Consider the following 22,304-nt stretch of genomic DNA (forward strand, 5'->3'; position numbering starts at 1 on the left):
TGAGAATTAGGATCAGAGTTTAAACATCGAAGGAGCTGTGGTTCCTTTGTGTTGTGACATTTTTCAAACTGTAACACTAAGTGTGCAATTTATGTTGCAATCTGCCCATGTAATTTGTTCTACATAGGGAGCACCATAAATGCAGTAAAAACTCATATAGTACATAAATTCTTAATTAAAAACAGAATTTTGGAAGTGAGTTGATATGTAGACTGAAGAACAGCTTTTTATATAGCTGTCTGAAAAGTCATGTAAACAGACATGTTTACATGACTTTTCATGAATCAGCCATTGGTATTTTGACATGGACTTTGACCTTGTACAAGTATTAATGAGTGATGTTTTTTTTCCTTTGACATGGTTTGTTCTTTGTATTATAAACATTTAAGGAATGCAATGTTAATCTTTCTGGATACTGTTTTATTTACCTAGTATGGTTAATTCTGAATTTTTGACGTATATATTCGTCAATATAAAACAAGTAATATTAAAAATATAAATTAAAATAATGCAGGTCATTAAAATAGTTTATTTGCAAATTGAATGATGTTTGTTCATAGCATCAGTATTCAATGCATATTTATCTTTATTTAGTCACATTGCATAGCATTGTGCACTGTGTTCCATTTGATTTTGAAATTAGATACTGAGCAGAGTCCAGGACTTTTGTTATACAAGATATAGTAGAATGTAAGACTAGAATCTGGGAGACCCAGATTTGAATCTCCACTCACCTATGGAAGCTTGCTAGGTGACCTTTGTTTGTTTATACCTTCTCTGACTAACCTTCCTCACAGAGCTGTTGTTGTGAAGTATTCTGTTGTGTGATATTATGGGCAACTTTCGGTATCCATTGGGGAAAGAAAGCAGGCAACCAATACAGACATTAGATTTGATGTTATTGTGGCTGCTGAAATGGGGATTTTTAGCTATACTTTTTTAATGCTGATGCTTTCATGATTCTGTTTTATACTGGTACCTTGATGGCTAGATACTATTTTTATTGATACATTTAAAATGTTTATGGATTGTAATTTAATTTATTGAAAGCTGTATAAAAGTGAAAATGTAGTATAGAAATACCAGGAAAAATATTTCACAATTCCTGTCGATGGTGAAATTATTTTCTAGGTACCGTATATGCTATTTTTACCCATCACTTTCTTCTTACACAATTTCATAAAATGCCCAGGTCACAGGTACATGCTTATGCCCTTTGAAAACCAATGAGATAGAAGCAGCACACAACTGTGCAGCATTATAGCTTAAACCTTCTTATTCAACATGAAACCACTCTTCCTTCTTTTTCTTTTCAAAATGGGTGATCAGGAAAGATTTCTGGGGGATATGATAATACTGGCAACCAATCTAAGATGGCTCAAGTGTTTTCCATTTATATTGCTCTTTGTTTCATTCAAAGTTTATGAAGGCTTTCTCCCAGGCAGAAAGTGAAGTGTTTGGGTTTGAGAGTTCATCTCAATCTATTCACTCACTTGTCAAACACAAATGTCAAATCAGCAGTACTAAAATAGCTTTTGAAAAGAATATGTTTGCAGTGATGTGAACAGAATCTTTGGAAGTGAAAATGAAACTTCTGTGGTTAGCATGAAAGTTCTGCTTCAGGAATGAAAGTTGTGCTTTAGGAACTGATATAGAAGATTAAATTTAGCTGAAGTATTGATGTATAACATGAAAAATCTCAATTTCTAACACAGGAGAACCAGATTTTCAAGTTTGGAAAGGCTGTGATTCATATTAGTAAGGATTCTTTATATTTTAGTATGCATAATTGTGCGATGTGTCTTGAATCTATGTGGGTATTGTTTATTTACCAATCTCATTTTTATCCTTGCCCTTTTCCAAGGCACTCAGGCATAGTGAGGTTATACAGTTACATTCTTATAAGGAATCCCGTTAGGTAAATTATACTGAGACCTGGTGACTTGACCAAGGCAATTCAATGCATTTTGCAGTTGACTAGGAATTAGAATCCAGGATGCCCCAGTACAAGTGTTCCATCCATGAATGTTTCTTCCTGTCATTTTAGAGCTTTGATTTTTGTTTTCACTCTGCAAGGAATTCTTGTATGCAGGTAAGGTTGCCAGCTCCAGGTTGGAAAATTCTGTAGATTTGGAGGCAAAGTCTGTGAAGGGCAGAGTTTGGGGAGGAGAGGGAGCTCACCAAGTCTATGATGCATAGAGTCTACCCTCTGAGGCTGCCATTTCTTCCAGGGGAACAAGTTTCTGAAGCCTGCAGATTAATTGTAATTCTGGGAAGACTCCAGGCTTCACCTATAATGGGAGAGTAATTTTTAAATGCCTCTAGGGTGGCCTAAGGTGGCCGCCAGCAGGAAATTGGGGAGGGGGGGGTTAGGATTGCTAGATCCAGATGAGAAACTGAAAGCAAGATGCACTGCAACCCTAGTCTCTTTAAAAGAGAGCCTGATATGGCCTAGTAGTCATGCTGCCTTTTATGATAAACCTAAAATCTTTTTAAATTACCCCTATCTGGCCTAGTTGAATTTTGAAAGAAGATAAAGCTCTAAACTGGATTAATTTTTTTTTAAATTTCAAAAAACACAATCCCTAAAAACACCCTTATTAGTTGGGCAGCCTATTTAGTGGCCCTAGCCAAACCGAAAGCACCCTCAGACTTAAAAAATAACTATAAAAACATGAAAGTGACCCACCCCACACAGCCCACACACCAATCCCCAGACTAATCAGAGGTGATGGGGAGGGACGGTGGCTCAGTGGTAGAGCATCTGCTTGGTAAGCAGAAGGTCCCAGGTTTAATCCCTGGCAACTCCAAAAAAGGGTCCAAATAGGTGTGAAAAACCTCAGCTTGAGACCCTGGAGAGCCGCTGCCAATACTGACTTTGATGGACCAAGGGTCTGATTCAGTATGTCCATAAGTGATTTAAAAAAAACCAAAACGTGACAGAAAGAAATTTTTAAACACCCCCCCCCCAAAAAAAACCAGAACCAGGAAAAGGAACAACAGGACAGCATGCAAAACCAACAACAGATCCAAACAGATCACTGAGAAAAGGCCAAGAAACTCAACTGTTAAGAAAGTGACCTTTTTAACAATAAAAAACCTCAGGCCAAATCAGTCAACAACACCCCCCCACCCCAAAAAACAAAACAAAACACCCAGAACCAGGAAAAGGGACAACAGGACAGGATGCAAAACCAACAACAACAAATCATTGAGAAAAGGCCAACAAACTCAACTGTTAAAAAAGTGACCTTTTTAACAATGAAAATTAGGGCAAACAGCCCCCCCCCCCAAGAACCAGAACCAGAAGAGAAAAGGAACAAAAGCAGCACAACACAGGAGCAACAAATCAAACACAGAATCCTTTTAAAACAGGAAAAAACTTGACTTTTAACAATATAGGAACTTTATCAACTCCTCTCCCCCCCCCAAAAAAAATCTTCACCCTAACCCCAAGAAATCCAAGCCACCCAAATCAGGAAAAGTAAAAGGACACTGCACTTTTAAAAGTCCTCTCACTAAAGTAAAATATAGGCAAATTGGCAACCCCCCACCCCAGGCCCCCAACCCCAGCAGAACCCCCTAACACCAAATAAGCTACCCAGTACCCACCCACCCAAATCTGGATAAGTAAAGGGACTCTGTCTTAAAAAGTCCTTTTACTAACTAAAATAAAAACAAGAATCCCAAGACTGTCTTACCTTAGATTTCCTCTCTTCTCCAGGCAGGTCAGGCAAGGCTGAGAAAGAGCAACAGCAGCTGTGGCCAAGGGTCAGTGCAGCACAATCTCTCTCACACACCAACACCAACACAGCAGCAATGGAATGGAGTCCAGCCAGGCAGACTCCTTAAAAAGGTTCTCTGGCCCTACACAGAGCAGTTTCAAAAAATACCACTGCTCTGTGATTGGCCAGAGAACACTGTTTACTTGGATACCCAAGTAAACAAAAGAACAACAATGTTGCTGATGGCTGGGGAATTAGCCCAGCCATCAACTACACAACAGCTCTGCAAAGCATGCATTTGCAATGCTTTTTGCAAATAAATGCTTTGGATTGGCTGCTGGGGCTCCTCTCCCCCTCCCTCCCTGATCCCAGGGAGGCTATGGGAGAGGCAGGAAAAGGCTTCCAAAGGTGGGAAAGGAAGCAAGCAGCTCCCCTGAGGCTGCAGAAGCTCCTTTCCCGCCTTTTCTATGGACTTCCGTATACTTCCAAATATTGTTTCAGAAGTATACAGGGAGCAGTATACGGCTCCCGCATTATGCCTCTCTATTGGATTCGGAAGTATTCAGCGCCATATACTTCCGAATCAGGGGGTATTTGGAGGTTTATTTGGTTCGGCTGAACCAAATGCACACCCCTAGCTGTGGCCTGGTGTGTGCTCATTGTGGGGCGGCTGCTGTGGGCCTGTTCAAAAGCGGTTGCCTGTCAGAGCACGTTCATGAGGGTGATGTCATCTGTGGCAAGCAGCTTCCAGCGTAGCTTCTCCTCCTGGATGCCCACCTCGAATCAGTTGAGCAAGATCTCCTCCAGGTCCCCTGTGAAGTCACAATGTAATAATAATAATAATATAATTATAATAGATTTTATTTGTATCCCGCCCTCCCCGTCTAGGCGGATCAGGGCGGCTAACAGCATTTTATACATTTACATTAATAGATAAAAACTTTAAATTTAACAATTAAAAATTAAACATATAAAAACCAGTTAATAGATTTAAATTACATAATTTAAGTTAATTTAAATTTATCTGGCAGTAGTAGTGGTTAGTTCTGTGATGCTGATTCTGCCAGTTTAAATAGTTCGATAGTAATGTAGATGGCGGATCCTTTATTCACAGCAATTCAGCAGTCGATGTCGATATACACTTGTTTGAAAAGGACGGTCTTGCAGGCCCTGCGGAACTGGTCAAGGTTCTGCAGGGCCCGCACTTCCTCCGGAAGCTGATTCCACAGTGCAGGGGCCGCAGCTGAAAAGGCCCGAGCTCTGGTGTTTTGGAGCTTGACCTCTCTCGGCCCAGGGATCGCCATTTTATTTTTTCACACTGACCTCAGTGCCCTCTGGGGTTCATATAGGGAGAGACGGTCCCTTAGGTAGGCTGGTCCTCGGCCATATAAGGCTTTAAAGGTAATAACCAACACTTTGTACTGGACTCGGTATGTAATTGGCAGCCAGTGCAGTCCGCGCAGCCCCGGACGTATGTGCTCCCATTTCGGGAGCCCCAACAATAGCCTGGCCGATGCGTTCTGCACTAGCTGCAACTTCCGGGTCCGGCACAAAGGTAGCCCCAAGTAGAGGGCATTACAGTAGTCCAATCTTGAGGTGACCGTTGCATGGATCACTGTTGCGAGGTCGCGACGTTCCAGGAAGGGGGCCAGCTGCCTTGCCCGCTTCAGATGGAAGAATGCTGACTTGGCAGTGGCTGCTATCTGGGCTTCCATTGATAATGAAGGCTCCAGTAAAACACCCAAACTCTTTACCTGGCGAGACCTCAGAGTTTAGAGAGGAAGTCCACCGCAGACTCAGCCTGTCCCTGCTGCGTCATGTAGAACGTGTGCCAGTGTGTGAGATGGGTTGGCTGTGGCGACAAGTGGTCATCACTGCCTTGATTAGGCCCCCGAAGGTGACGGCTGCAAGTGTGGTTGGCATGATGAGGCGCTTTATCAGCTAGAGGGCCTTCTGGTCCTTTGCTTCCTCCATCTTGTGCAGCTCAATGTAATATTTGAATTGGTCCACCCATGACTCCCACAGGTCCAGCCTCATCGGTTTGAACTCCGGTAGTTGGTGTCCTGGAGCAACAGCCATGATCCCAGCCACGATGCATTGCTCCATACATGGTTAAGGCACTGGAGTCGGGGTGCGGAGCATGCAGTGATAAGCTGGCTCAACAGAATCCCACCTTCATCGCCAGTGTAATGTACTGGGTTCAGAGACTTTCAACAGCAAACATACTTTATTCGTGAGCACATTACAAGAGAACATGGAGGGGCCAGGTCCCCCCTTATATGCATTCACCTGGAACAACCCACTCCCTGTCCAGTCCAATCGTGAACAGTTAGAGTTTGCACCACAGATCTTAATAGGCAGTCAGCATCTGTCCCTTACAGTCAGGTGACCCGCAGTTTCCTGCGGTTCACCTCAGCACGTGTAGTGGTGCTGTGTTGGAAATTCAGGGACCAAAATGCAGTACACAACAATATAAAAACCAAACTTTATGGGCGCCCATGCCTTTAGGGACCCCAGGCCACCTCCCCTCACTATTTTACCCCCTGCTTGCATCCCTCCCAGCCTTGCATGCGCAGCCAGCAACTGAGCCACTCTTTGCCTGACTTGCCTAGTATGGCTGCTGCTGGCATGTTTGCCAAGTTTGCCTCTGCATCTCCTCCACAGCTTTGTCAAAGGAGCTTTTGAGAAAGTGCCTGCAGGCTGCAGCAGGGGCTGCAGACAGTGGGGTGGGCACTCCGACTCTGAGATAATTTGCGAGGGAGCCCCCAAGATTTTGACTGCCTAAGGGCCTCCACAGGCTTTAATTCAGCATTGTCCTTGCTTCTAGCATGAACTGGTATAGCCTGCTTTACCTCAGGAATTTCCCTTCTAATCTGATATGCAGGCAAAGCCTATCTCAGTTTTGAACAAGAGCCAAATCCTTAAAGTTATTTGATTATTATGACTAAAAGCTGAACACTGTCTGTGTAAGAATATAACTCTGTTTAGGACCGCACTGCAGATCTGCAATAATATTATATATTCAATAGTATATTGATGTACATTTTTCATTACCTGAAAACAACAACAAAAAAATGACTGGAGCTGAAAGTAAATCTAAGAAAATTTTTAGACAGTGTTAGCAATCCTTTAAAAATAAATAGTGTGGGAGATATTTGGAGCAGCTGATGAGAGACTATTTTTTTTAACCTTAAGAGGAAGCATCAATAAGGATGATAATGTGGTTTCACAGAAATTTATGTAGCACATCCCACTTGCCCCCCCCCCCTCACACACACAGACAAACAGGAAACTGACAAAGCAAATTAGAGTAAAACTTTTGTCTAGTTTGAAAGGTATGAATGAGAGAAAGAAGGGAAGAAATTGTAAGGGATTTAAGTGAAGGAGAGGGTGGAAAGGCATTTGTATTTTGTGCATACATTAAACAGCTATTTTAACATTAAAAGCAATAACCTATGAATTTTCAATAATTTACATTCTTTACTCCAGTAACCAGGTTTTTTGTTTGTAACATGAGAAGTTTTTTTCCCTTTCAAAAAAGCTGAGTCACTTCTGCTTTATCCAAAATTCCAGTCAAGGTCCAAGAAGTCCTCTGAAGCCCACCCCCTCCTTTTGCTCTCTCTCTTTCTAGGTTTACACAAACTAATTAGCCATACATTATTCATTGTCAAATATTTAATACTCCTTTTCTTTTTCATTTGTCATTAGCAAGATTTGCTTTCACTTCAGGAACAGGGTGTCTGTGAGGTAGTAGTGCTTTCTAGGATTGATTATTTAAATTGCTAGAATCTAATCAATGCCGGTAGGTAACTGATCTGCCAATATATTTCCTCTATCCATAAACTGAAGTTACCAAAATCATTCTCCCTCCTTTTTAAATACAGCATGTGTATCTCATATTGTTGGCCTTTTATTTGGGAAATATTCTATTTTGTTTCTCTTTAATTAATGTGTATTACTCATAAGGCAGGTGAATTCTGTTCTTGCTGCTAGATGTATACTCTGTTTGTGAGTATTCACTTCTTTTTTTAAAAAAATGGATTATATTCTCTGATATTTTGACACAGATAAAGTTCTGCTTACATTAAGAACCTTTTCTTAAGATAAAGCTTTGTAGTGTATTGAGGACATGCATGGATAAAAAACATACCTATTATGCATTCTATTTGGATTAATGTCTTGATATTATATTGGGCTACAGAGTTATAGCAGCAGAATAATTTTTTAAAAAAGAAGTTTAAAATGTTAGCCTATATCACACCAACACACATTGGGGCTAAGAATCCCAGCTACAAATACAAGTTGATGGGGTGTGAACTGGCAGAGACTGATCAAGAGAGAGATCTTGGGGTCATGATAGATAACTCACTGAAAGTGTCAAGACAGTGTGCGTTTGCAATAAAAAAGGCCAATGCCATGCTGGGAATTATTAGGAAGGGAATTGAAAACAAATCAGCCAGTATCATAATGCCCCTGTATAAATCGATGGTGCGGTCTCATTTGGAGTACTGTGTGCAGTTCTGGTCGCCGCACCTCAAAAAGGATATTATAGCATTAGAGAAGGTGCAGAGAAGGGCAACTAGAATGATTAAAGGGCTGGAGCACTTTCCCTATGAAGAAAGGTTGAAATGCTTGGGACTCTTTAGCTTGGAGAAACGTCGACTGCGGGGTGACATGATAGAGGTTTACAAGATAATGCATGGAATGGAGAAAGTAGAGAAAGAAGTACTTTTCTCCCTTTCTCACAATACAAGAACTTGTGGGCATTCGATGAAATTGCTGAGCAGACAGGTTAAAACGGATAAAAGGAAGTACTTCTTCACCCAAAGGGTGATTAACATATGGAATTCACTGCCACAGGAGGTGGTGGCGGCCACAAGTATAGCCACCTTCAAGAGGGGTTTAGATAAAAATATGGAGCACAGGTCCATCAGTGGCTATTAGCCACAGTGTATGTGTGTATATAACATTTTTTGCCACTGTGTGACACAGAGTGTTGGACTTGATGGGCCGTTGGCCTGATCCAACATGGCTTCTCTTATGTTCTTATGTTCTTATGTTCAACACTGCCAATACTAAATCTTAAATTGCCATGTGCATTTGGGGCTGAAGCAGGAGCCAGGTTGCGACAAGCATGATTGAACTCTGAAGGGAATTCTGCCCATCACATTTAAAGAAACCACAATCCTTTTAAATGCCTTCCTTCCATTGGAAATAATGGAGGATAGGGGCACCTTCTTTTGGTGTCATAGAATTGGCACAAGTGGGGATTCAAACTTTGGTTTTCCAAATCCTAGTCTGAAACTCTTAACCACTACAACACACTAGGCTGAGGATGTCATGGATTAATTATTAGTTACATTTTTAAAGAAAAATCAAGTGTACCCTGCACACAGATCACATGTGTATTACTGTAACTTCCAAACAGGGTTTCTGTGAAGTTGGTAAGATACACATAAGTAGGCAGAGGAGCCAGAAGGTCCTGAAAGGGGTGGAGAATTCCCATCCCCAGTTCCTATTGTTCTTTGCCACTCAGAGCAGTGGTGATAGAAAAAAAAAATTAAATAGCCATTGGGGCAACAGCAGACATCATTTCTAGGGAAAACCCAGAAGTGACGTCAGACCTCTCTAGGAATCACTAGAAATTCTATAGTTTTACCATCAAGTTTCTGGCAACTCATGTGTGTAAATATCATTTACATCTAAGGCAGAAATGGAAATGTTTGCACATTTCTAGTGTGTTGTATGTATTATGACATTTCCACTGGCATGTACATATGTTTTTATTACTTTATGCATAATTCCACCCTTGTCCAGATGGCATAGAGGGGGAAATACTCCATTTCATCTCCATGCAACACCTGCTAAATTCAGAAGAGTAATAAATTAATCCAATAAATCTGTGACTGAGCAGGAATTTTGAAGACAGACTTTTCCAGACCAAGTCCAACACTTGGTTGACTTTACCATATTGGCTTTTATATTGGCTTAATAGCTCTTTATGCTGGTGTTACAGCATTGTAAGAGACGCAGTGTCTAAAGATAGCTCTCTGTGAGCTATGATGGTTTAATAATGCCGGACAGCTATAGTAGAGAAAGAATTTAGCCTCCTTCCTCTGCAGATACAGGACAGGATATTTTTAGGATACTGGTACTAAAATAGCCTGTTCAATAGTAAGCTTTGAGCAGCCTTTGCTATAGAAGAGGGTGAGCGAATCACGAAAACAGTTGTTCCTTGAGTTTGTTCCCTTTTTGTTTAAAATTTGTTGGTGAATATGGTGTCAAAGGTTAACATTAAACTGAATGTAAAAGATTGTATTTAATGTCACAAGGGTGTTTTGTTTTAACTTGAAAGCTTCTACACACAGTAATGTTTCTTCTAGGCAAGACAGGTATTCTTCTGTAATTTCCCATCATGCATATGAATATAAAGGATGTGCTATAGTAGGCATAAAGGTTCAAGAAAATAAAACAGTACTAAATTTTTTAAAATTAGCAATTCGATTTATGGCTTGGTCATGTGAGCTGCTGCACTGAGACAGAAGTTCCTGTCATCCTCCATAAGTCTTTTGTCTATTCCTTAAGGTCTGGGGCAGAAACAGATGGGGAGTTTCTTCATGGAAAGAAACCAAAGGGTTGAGAGCAGGGGTGGCCAACGGTAGCTCTCCAGTTGTTTTTTGCCTACAATTCCCATCAGCCCCAGCCATTGGCCATACTGTTATAGGCAAAAACATCTGGAGAGCTACCGTTGGCCACCCCTGGTCTAGAGCACAGCCTACTGCTGTCATACCAGTGTGTCTAATGGTTAGAGTATGAGCTGGATGTGGATTCCCACTCTATCATAAAAGCTTGCTGGATGACTTCATGCCAGTTACTCTCCTTACTAACCTACCACACAAGATTGTGAGAAAAAATGGAGGAGAGAGGAATAATGTTGTAAGCTGTTTTGGGATTTCCATTGCAGAGAAAAATGGGGTATAAATAGCTAAATAAATATATTGTGGATATTAATCATTTTTTTTTTAAAAAAACAGAGCACTTTGGTGGCTTATGGCAGGGCAGAGTTATCTTGTTGAAGAGGCAGCTGCTGAGGAATTGGGTGGCATAGATTTTCAGTTTTTCACAATTTAATAGAGGCTGAATTCTTCTGATATAGTAGATGTGTTCATGGAATGGTCCTTAGATGTTCATATAAAAATAGTGCCGTCTGCCCTCACAGAACTAGGCACAATGTCTTTTCCCTTACCACAGACAATTAATGAAAAAAGGTTCTTCTATGAGCTGATTTAATAGTGTCCACTTGGTGCCCATATAGAACTTTTTGATTTCATGAAACTGATGTCAAGAAGTTACACTGCAATTAAAACTAGCTTCTGAGACTGTGAATGAGTAGAGGGGCAAGTGAATACCCAGCCCAAAGAGAACATTTGTTTAAATATTTCTCAGCTGTTAACACAGGTAGCCAATTGTATATACTTGACTTAAGACTGGTTCATGAGAAGAATCACATGGATCAACAGGTACATTTTACAACAAGCAAGTTTTTCAAAAGCCCCCAAAGACCAGCTAACTGTAAAAGATATAATTTTTTTATTGTTAATAGAATATTGCAAGCAAGAAAATTCTTATCTATTCTTTTAAAGAGTGAACTCACTTCAAAATATGCAATAAGGATGTTTTAATATCTACTCTCACATGTGAATTATATATTTTCACTAAAACAGTTGATTTTACTTTTGTATGTAATTATTCATAAAATTTGAAAATCATTGACGGATTTATACTTCCCACTTCTCACTTTTTCCCCTTTTGTAAACCCCCTTTTTCTTTTGAAAAAATAAAAGGAAAAAAAGCCAACAAAGACAAATATGATTTCTTTCTTGTAACAAGGATTTTTAAAAAGTCTTGCTCAGATACTTAAGTTTTTAATTTGTTAATTTGTTTCTAATTTGTTGGCTACTGACTTGTAAACACATCCTGCTCTACTATGTTGATGTAAAGCCAAAGAAAAGAAGTAAATCCTCAAGACAAGACAGACAAAAAAAGCAGGGAAAAAGGAACCTGGCTACAGTGTTCTGCACCTGTGCAAGCAAGTTTCCAACTCTGGGGTGACGTTGCTCTCACGTTTTCACGGCAGACTTTTTACAGGGTGGTTTGCCATTGCCTTCCCCAGTCATCTACACTTTCTCCCCAGCAAGCTGGGTACTCATTTTACTGACCTCGGAAGGATGGAAGGCTACCTGAAACCAACTTCTGTCAGGGATCAAACTCAGGTCGTGAGCAGAGCTTAGGACTGCAGTACTGCAGCTTTAACACTCTGTGCCACAGGGCTTTTCAAACATTAGTAAGGAGGCAGGCAATGGCAAACCAGCTCTGTTCCTCCCTCCCTCCCTCCCTCCCTCCCTTCCTTCCTTCCTTCCTTCCTTCCTTCCTTCCTTCCTTCCTTCCTTCCTTCCTTCCTTCCTTCCTTCCTTCCTTCCTTTCTTCCTTTCTTATATTTATATCCCGCCCTTCCCTGGCAGGCTCAGGGTGGCTCACAACAATTAAAACAACATAAAATTAAATTGTTACAATAAAATCAAAATAAATTACTAAAATGTTTCAAATGTATACAGTTTTAATCACTAGATGGCATTATTATTAATTCTTGATTAGCGCTGTTACTGTGATGTTATTAGATATTATTGAGCGCCTTACATTTCTGTTTGGGTCAGGTTAAGATATTGATGCTGTGGGGTGGGGAAGTACTGGATGCCTCCGTTAGATGTTAAAGGCCTGTTTAAACAGTTCTGTCTTGCAGGCCCTGTGGAATTGTGGCAAGTCCCACAGGGCCCTGATGTTTTCAGGGAGAGCAGTCCAGAGGGTAGGGGCTGCCACCATAAAAGGCTCTTGTCCTGGTGGTAGACAGCAGAGCATCCTTTGGCCTGGGGATCATTAAGAGGTTTTGTGAGCTTGAGCATAGTGCTCTCTGAGGTTCATGTGGGGAAAGGCGGTCCTGGAGGTAGACAGGTCCCAAGCCATATAGAGCTTTAAAGGTCATAACCAGCACCTTGAAGCGAGCTCGGAATGCCACAGGCAACCAGTGCAATATCTCCAACACAGGTTGAATGTACTCCCATAAAGGTAGCTCCAATAACAACCTGGCTGCAGTGTTCTGCACTTGTTGCGGCTTCCGGGTTTGCATCAAGGGCAGCCCCATGTAGGGGGCATTACAGTAGCCTATTCTCAAGGTGACTGTCATGTGGATTACTGTGGCTAAGTTGCTGCACTCCAGAGATGGCACCAACTGCCTTATCCATCTAAGATGATAAAATGTGGATTTGGCAGTGACTGCCACCTGGGCCTCCATAGTCAATGAGGACTCGAGGAGTACCCTTAAGCTCTTGACCTTAGAAGCTGGTGCTAAAGGTGCCCCATCAAAGGTCAGCAAAGGGATCTGTCTTCCCAGACTGCCTCGGCTTAGACACAGAACCTCCATCTTCACTGGGTTCAATTTCAGTCAACTCTACCTGAGCTATTTCCCTACGTCTTGCAAAGCCAGATCCAGATTTTCCAGGACATAGCCACTACCCCATCAATAGGTAGAGCTGGGTGTCATCCGCATACTGATGATATCCCAGCCCATGACTCCGGATGATTTGGGCAAGGGGGCGCATGTAGATGTCAAATAACATCGTGGAGAGAACTGCCCCCTGAGGTACACCACACATGAGTGGGTGTCTCCGGGATGATTGCTCCCCTATGGCCACCCTTTGTTCCCGACCTTGGAGAAAAGAGGTAAGCCATTGAAGGGCAAACCCCTGAATCCCCATGTCGGCAAGGGATGCCCTAAGTTGACTGCAACTTGATGGCACATTCCAGTACCAGAATAATAACAAACCATATCTAGAATTTGTAATGCCAGATAACAAATCACCATGGAATAATAAAGGTAAACAATGGTAAAATTAACAAAAAGGTAATATCTGCATATATATATATATATATACACACACACACAAGATAATATCTGCATACACACACACACACACACATACAGGCCTCAGATTCAGTGGGAGTTCACAGTAGCACAGCTCCTGAACCTTTCTGAGAGTTCCTCCTCCTCCTTCTGAGAGTTCCACCTCCTTGTCCATTGAATAGTATGTGCAGCTGCATAATGATCCCTGGATGAGCTCCACAACCTATTTTTCTACAAAATGACCCCTGTGTCTGTGTGTGTGTGTATATACCACTTGTATATATATATATACCACTTGTCATCTTGTACGTGTGTGTATATGTATGTATGTATGTATGTATGTGTGTGTGTATATATATATATATATATATATATATATATACACGTACAAGATGACAAGTGGTATAGATAAATGATCTTTCTACAATTCAGCATGTACAAATTGTAAAACAACACAACACACTTGTCAATACACAATAATACACACATTACTTCTTCTAGCTGTGGATGTATTTTGTCATGCAGAACCAAAAAGAAAACCCCTATGTGCATGTCTAACAAACAGTTGTTTTATCATTTTCATAGTTTTAATCTGGTGTATTTTCATTTGTTTCTTATTTTATGTATGAGGGTATGTCTCCAGCCACATAGTTCATCTGACAAATTGATACTCACATTTGCAGATAAAATGGCATTTTCTGCTGATTTCCCACTTTGCCCCTTATGTGTTCCTGAAGGTCCTCTGACTGACAAGAGGAAGCTTAATGAACTGCAGCAGGAGGCAGGAGCTCTGCTCCAGAACATCCATAGAGATTTGGAAACATGCCATGCCATTGTCATGCAGTTTTAGACCTTTAATGCCAAAAATGTCATAGAAAAATACTTGAATGCAGAAATTAATGATGATGAAACAAAATCAGGGATAAACAATTTGATCACAGTAATAAGTAGGTAACTGTTTTGGACCAAGAGTCAAACCTAGGGTTACCAGCCTTCCCAGTGGAGGCAAGCGTCCCTCCTTGCCAGGCCCCACCATGCAGAGAGCAGAAAGCAGAGTTCAAATAGCTCAGAGCAATTTAAACCAGGGGTCCCCAACCCCCGGGCCATGGACTGGTTCTAGTCTGCGGCCTGTTTCCAACTGGGCCATGCAGCCTTGCCCCTCGCCCCCCTCCCACAGCCTCACTCCTGTCCCCCGCAGTGCCCCCACCTCCCACTGTTTTCACCATTTTAAGGCTTGGGAAGTGGTGGTGAAGCGCCTCCCAGGCCGACCTCCCACCAATCAATTGATCAGTGGGGAAAACCATGGCAGCAGTGTCAACAACCCGCTGAAAGAGCGGCGCTGCCCTTGCCTCCTCCCCACTTCCTTCCCGAGCATGGGAGGTGGGGAGGCCGAATTTGGTGCCCCTACTCAGCTGGCCCTGGGGTCATGGTGGGTTGGCCAGCCCTGGGGTCAGTCCCTGGGACCAAAAAGGTTGGGGGCCACTGATTTAAACCAAACAGCTTTCTTCTCCCTATGAAAACCCCTGCTTTCTTCTCCCTATAAAAAGCTGCAAAGAGAAGAAAGCAGAGGTTTAAACTTTAATGGTTCATGAACTTATACGAACCAGATCAGTTCACAAACCACAAACCAAACTGCAAAAATGAAGCCCATGTCCTCCCTAAATGAAATAGTGTAAGAAGCAATGAACAAAAGTGCAACTGAAAAGATTTAGGACAGGAAATAGCTGTGAAAGCTTGCCAGAAATTTGCAACTTAGTCAATATAAGCACTCAAGAGAAAAAGATTAGGTTAAAAAAATATCTCTGTACCATCCGTGAGGACAGTTTGTTATAGACCAGAAGTGATTCTTCTGGCAATCTGCAAAATAAAGATGTCAGTATAATTGTCTGAATCTTATTCCAGAATGCAGAATATTAGCCTTTTCCCCATAGCATATACTTTTTTGTCCTATCTTGATAATAGAATTAAAATTATGATTTATAATAATCTAATATTGTCCTTGAAGCATTAGATACTTGATTTCAAATTGTGGACTCAGTGACAAAAGACTTATGAGATGCCTTTTAAAAAAAATCTCATTGATTCAAGACCATGCTTTTCCCCTGAAACCAGTGTAATGTTAAAGTGTTAATTTTGGCTGCATTGTGTCCTAAGCAATTTTGAGCATGCCTTTTTAATTTTTCTTTAGTGGTGGAGAATTTACAAGAAGAAAGGAGTTGAAGTGGTTTCCTAATGTAATGTTCTTGAAAGCATTTCAGTTGCCATGGAGTGGCATCTAGCAGGTTTATGAATTTATTGGTAATACCTACTTACAATACGATAGCACTTGAACAAAAGAAAGTTTCCAGCACAGGATGGTAATGATATTGATGCAGCTGAAGAAACACATTTTCAAGATTGGCTAGGGCCTGGAGGTAATCATCGCAGTCCTGTGTGCTTGACAGAGATTATGCCTTTGAAAGCAGCTGGACTGTCTTATAATGGGAATGACTTTTTTTTTTTGGCATTTTATTACTTATCATAGCACTAGTTTATTTTATTAATTTTATCAATTTTAGAATTTTAATCAGAATTTTAATTAAACTGTCAATGTAATTTTATTCAATATTTGTATGACCAATATATGAAATTATGTTGTTAGCCACCCTGAGCCTGCTCCGGCGGGGAGGGCGGGATATAAATAAAAATTGTTGTTGTTGTTAACTAGGAGTAAAGCCCATTGTGAAGAAAAATGCAATGGGCTCTAGGAGGAGGCTCTGGGTGAGTGCCCACCACCCTTCTTGTCTTCCTACCCACCCAAGTGAAGGCATTGACTCCCCCCCACACACACACACTTCAAGGGGAGCTGATCTCTGCCATCTAGAGAGCAATTGTAAATCTGAGTGATCTCCAGTGGTTCCCCAGGAGAAAATGGCATTGTACCTGTCTGAGGTCCTATCCCTCCTCAAACCCCACACTCTCCAGGCCTAACCCCTTAAATCTCCAGGAATTTCCTAACCTGGAGTTGGCAACCTATCTCCTTCCCTTTATCTGCCCCTCTGACTTCAGGTTTCCATTGACTTCCCCCTCCCTGCAGCCTCTCCATAGGAAAATGATAGTCTTTCTTCACAGTGCGGGGGGACGACCAAGGCAGCTTTCATCATTCTCCTCCCCCCCCCATGTGATCTGAACAACAACAACCAAGTGAGGCAGGTTAGGCTGAAAGTCTGTGACTGGTCAGAAATCACCCAGTCAGCATCCTCAGCAAGAACCAGAGTCTGGCAAAGCCTGCTCTGATGCCCTAACTTGTATATCCTCCTCAAACTCCACCATAGAATCTCCAGGAATTTCCCACCAACCTGGAAAGGTACCACTAAAGGACTCTGTGTGAGTGCCTCCCCCAACCTAGCTGTCTTCCCACCCACCCAAGTGGAGGCATTCATTCCCTCGTACCTCAAGAGTTGCTGATCTCCGCCATCTGGACAACAGTTGTAATTCTGAGCGATCTCCAGCTCTCACCTGGAGATTGGCAACAGTGGTTCCCAGTAGGGAAGACCTCTCCCTCAGCGGTCTGTATTGATACCTTAGGAATTTCCTACCAACGTGGAAAGGTACCACTAAAGGCCTCTGGATGAGTGCCCCCCCAGCTTTGCTGTCTTTCCACCACCCTGGTAAAGGCATTCACCCCCACCCCAATACCTCAAGGGGTGCTGATCTCTGCTCTCTATCTAGATAGCTTTTGTAATTCTGAGAGATCAGTGGCTGTTATGTATGTGGACTCAAGTGAGAACTGAATTGGATGTTCCTACCTGGCTCATTGAAGCCAGACGACCTGTAAGCCAAAATGCCCTCAAAAGAGGTTGGGGAATTGACAGGTGGGCACCTATAGCTTAAAAAGGATCCAGAATCTATGTATACAGAATTCCACTTCCAGAAATTATTGCTTAAATTTACCAAGGACACTAATTAAGTAAAACAATTAAAATTTATTACAGAAAAATATAGAACACACATACAAGGTAATGAGTACATACAACACACATACAGTCCTAATAAAAATAGAGAGAAATGCATAGAAATGAAGTATCCAATAGCCAGTTTATTGGGGGCACTTGATTGGATGCCCATATCTGGCCAATGAGCAGGCTTGGCCCTGGTTACCTGATTGGACTTCCAGGTAACAATGGGCCAAAGGGGGAGGCTCCAGGATAACCATTAAGGGAAAGAATGGGAGAAATTATTGAGGTGGGGATGATTAAAACTATCAAACTTATCTAAAAAGCTGACAATGGATGGCCAAATTGCTACCTAAGGTAACATCCGGTCTATACAAAGACACTTGGATCTAGGTGAAGATGTTCTTCCTCTTCTTCATTCCTCTACTGGCACCAGTCTTTTCTTGGGTTCCGTTAGACAAAGGCTTAGGCAGTCTGGCAGGATCCACGCCTAAGATAAGCTGGATGGCCTTATGCATAGGTGACATCTGTTGAGTACGTGAGCCTCTCACTTTGCTGTAACGGAGTCTGGCACTGCAGGAAGATAGCTGCTGGTGATGTTAGCCTTCCCATATGGATTCTATGGTCAAGGCTGGAAACTGCTTGCCTGGACAGTTCCTGGCGACGCACCTTCTTCCACTGCAACGACCGAGATGGTGATCGCACGGAGTGACTGGAAACCCATCTGTTCTCCTGGTTAGCACTCCTCCAGAGACACGGAGTGTTGTTGCAACGTTGTGGCTGTTAGTACTCACACATAAGTCCCTTCATTCTGGTAGATAAAACCCATGATCTCCTGGCAGATGTGTGTGAGTTGAGTCTCCAGGCACCCTGGCAAGCAAATGGGTGACTATGATGTTCTGGAACTAGGGGTCTTTTTCTCACAGACCAGAGCTTGGGGATTTGGGAACAATGGGCAGCAGGATCCAAATACCTGCTGCCCTGCACCAATCACAAGCCCCCTGCTAGTTTGAATGATCCAATAGCATGCTTGTGCAGAAACCCTGAGTTGTATAAGGTTGGCCCCATTGACCCAGTTCGTCAGTCTTATGCTTAGCCTATACTATGCTGAAATCCATAAAAAGCTGATGTTTCACTACCACCTCACCTCAGCGATGCATAGAACCCACTTTATTATAGTGGCTATCTGATTGTGTTCTTGCCTGGCAGGGCCAGCGGTGGGCGGGGGGAGAGCAGAATCAGCCAATGGCACAACAGAGACAGATTGCAAGCCAATCCTGCAAGAATGTGGGGTAGGCTTCAGTGTGTGGGTGACAGAGAGGCTACCCAATGGTAACAGAAAGTGGTGACAGAAAGAGTGTCAGTCAATACTTGGTGCAGTACAGTCCTGGTGACTGCAATGAATCAGGATGCTGGGATTTGCCACCATGGCTTCGGTGTTATGACTAAAGGATAGGGACCAAAAGCAGCTTGCACTATCAGTTCTGCCCTTATCCATTTTATCCTTAGAACAATCCTATGAGGTAGACTAGGCTGAGGGAGAATGTCTAGCTCAAAGCCATCTAGTGACCCCATGGTACCGTTAGGATTCCAATCTGGGTCTCCCAGTCCTAGTCTGACAGTCTGTTACATCATACTGGCTTTCATGCATTTGTCTTTTCCATGGAACCAAAAGAATGTTAAAGTACTTAATTCTGGCTGGATTGTGTCCTAAGTGGAAAAAAGCATTAGTACAATTAATATTAATATGTTCCAGAATGAATCAAAACGTTGCTAACGTAAGTAATTTTGTCAAAGGATGTGCAATATGAAGTGGGTTTTAAAAAAAAAAAGTATTGAAGAATATGAGTAAAGTTCTCCTATTGTTTAAATCTTAAGGATCGCTTGAACAAAATTGATTAGGAGAAATTTGGTATTAGTCATAGTATACCATGCCAAGACAGCCAGAGGGTGAATGGGACAGAGCAAACTTGTATACTCAATGTCCTTGGAGTAGATACATTGCAGAAATGTTTCATGGAACTTGATGGGAGTTGTTTGAAGTAGTAGCTGTCAGTCTGCACAATCAAAGGATGACCTAGGCTTACCCAATTAGCTGGGTTTTTTTTTTTTTTTTGCATGACCACTTAATTTATAAAGCCTCACTAGCTTCTCTAAACTCTTACTAGTCCTTAAAAGGGTTGGTGAGATCATTACATTGCTTGAGGTTGATTAGTAATCAGCTAGGACACTATTTCTGGATCTCTGTATGATATTAAGAAAATGCCTCATCTGACAGATTGCTCATACTGCCAGGTGAGCTAACAAAAACAAAGTATTGATTTTAATAGCAGGATTAAAAACGCTTTCATGTGTTTCTGTTCAAAAACAATAATTCAGTTGTTTTGTAATAAATGCCTGTATGATAAGAACATCTGTTTTAATGTTTGTTGTCTATGTAGGTATACTGTAGTTTATGCATAGGTTTCAGCTAAAATGTGGCTTTAAATAGGAATATGCTGGGGCAATGTTTGTCTTTGTATTTCTGTTGGTAGAATAAGTTTGTAAAGTAAGCTGTTTCAGGTACAGAAAAATTGAGACAGCTTGAAAATCACACTATGAGTTATACTGTCAGAATTATGTTGTCAAAAATCACTAGACAGCTGTTGATTCTCTTTTCTTTATAGGTCCAGACGCACTTTGAAAACCCATCCAAGTATCACATTCAACAAACACCAAGGCAACAAGTGAAACAGTACTTGACTCTGGATACCAGACTGCCCACCCAAACTCTATCACTTCCTCATTCTCATTTAGTCAGTTCTTCAGGAGCAACACCCATATTAAGGAGTAGGCAGATGCCCCCTGCCAGTGATATCAGCACTCCTGGAAGTCCAGCAACCAAGTTACTAGCACTTGGAGAAGAACATGAACATGTGGTATGGTTTGTTGCTGTAGCATATCTTGGTAGAGAAATTCTCTCCACAAGTCAATAAGCAATCCTATGAATTCTGGGGACACACAATGCAGATTTGTTAATCCCTTTGGTGCAATAATTTTCTCTGTTTGTTCTGCAGTTTTCTCTCAGTTGCTGATCCTTTCATTTTCCTTAATTATACCTGTATACAATCCCAGCCAGTCATGCATCACATATAAATAGACATCATTATGCCATATAGCCGATTAGATTTGTCAGGGCTTTTTTTCTGAAAAAGAGGTGCCAGAACTCTCAAGAGGGAAATGAAGGAGAAACACATGGGTGCCGCTCATTCACTTTTAAACATTTTTTGAGAATTTTGTTTCCACAAAGAGGTTCTGGAACTCTGTTCTGCTGCATTCTACAGGAAAAAAAGGTTTGAGATTTAGTTATGTGATTATTTTTTTGGTGGCAAAAAATGAGAATGAAGGGACTCTTTCCTTGATGAATCATGTGGGTGGTCTGGGATCAATATCATCAATATATTTTGTAGCCAAATTAAATTGACAGCAAACAGAATCAAATGAAAAAGAAAGAGAAGGTAGGCAGTAATAAAGAAATTTACAGTAATATAGACTTTTTACATCTTGAAAACTGAAAAGAGAAAGGCACTTTTAATGCAGTATTAAATCCCAAAATGCAGTTGAAATTGTTCCAAAAGCCAATAAACAGTTTTGACCCCACTGTGTAGTTATAAATCCAACTGAATTATTATGTAAAATGGAGCAGCTTAGATTTTATTCCAAGGTGGTCTTCCATCAAAGGAGCTTAAAGAACTGGAACAAATAAGGTTCAGAAAAAGGAGTGCGCTCTGTACCCTAAACTGTGTTTTAGCAAAAGAGCTTGTCACTATCATTTTCTTGTCATGGATTATTTTCAATTTAATGATGACCAGCCATTTATGGTATGTATCTCACCGCTAACCATTTCATCTATAACTATTGTTTTATTAGATGGATGGTGTTATTGATGACATAATTAATATGGAGTCAAGTTTTAATGATGAAGGAATGTGTTGCTCTGAAACACCACTACTCATGCAAAGAACTGTAAGTAATTATTGACTTGAGCTGTTATAACTGAAATAGAGAATTTAGCTGAGGACTGTAATTCTGATTTGTAAAATGGCATAATTTGTTCTCCACCTTCAACACTGTACAAAAGTATTTGCTTTGCACTAATAGATTGCTATGGAAGCACAGTGAGAAATCAAAGCAATATTGTTACAAAGTTGTTTACATTAAAATTAATTTAGAATCATCACCCTGAAACTGTGAATACATCTCCTTCTTATTGCAACATACTGTGTTTGTGCCATTAAATATATTGATTTCCTTATTGGTTTACCATCCTGTGTTTATTTTACTTGAAAAGCTCAGAGAAGCAAGTTGTACTTTTATATATATATATGGAGAGCCCAATATTTTACTTCATTTTCATGACGATTGGGCACCAGTATGCTTGTATCTGAGAATATGGCAATGCCATCCTAATAAAAAAACATGCCTGTTCTAAGCTTATTTATGTCAATGAAATTGGATGGGTATAACTCTGCCCCATGGCACAGATTGGTAAGGCTGCAGTACTGCAGTCCAAACTCTCTTCTCACAACCCGAGTTCAATCCTGGTAGAAGCTGGGTTCAGGTAGCTGACTCAAGGTTGACTCAGCCTTCCCTCTTTCTGAGGTTGGTAAAATGAGTACCCAGCTTGCTGGGTGGAAGGAGTGTAGA

At 41.3% G+C, this 22,304-nt stretch overlaps 1 protein-coding gene across 2 annotated transcripts in view; it reads left to right on the forward strand.

The window, feature by feature from the left end:
- Nucleotides 1-22,304, forward strand: part of TFEC (transcription factor EC) — a 118,811-nt gene that overhangs the window by 40,827 nt on the left and 55,680 nt on the right. For both annotated transcript variants that reach the window (XM_060244860.1, XM_060244861.1), the window contains exons 2-3: nt 20,285-20,536; nt 21,528-21,623. In XM_060244860.1, the coding sequence (XP_060100843.1) occupies nt 20,285-20,536; nt 21,528-21,623 (348 nt within the window). The remainder of the gene's footprint in view (nt 1-20,284; nt 20,537-21,527; nt 21,624-22,304) is intronic.

Source organism: Heteronotia binoei, chromosome 8 (genome assembly GCF_032191835.1).
Source record: "Heteronotia binoei isolate CCM8104 ecotype False Entrance Well chromosome 8, APGP_CSIRO_Hbin_v1, whole genome shotgun sequence".
Taxonomy (NCBI): domain Eukaryota; kingdom Metazoa; phylum Chordata; class Lepidosauria; order Squamata; family Gekkonidae; genus Heteronotia; species Heteronotia binoei.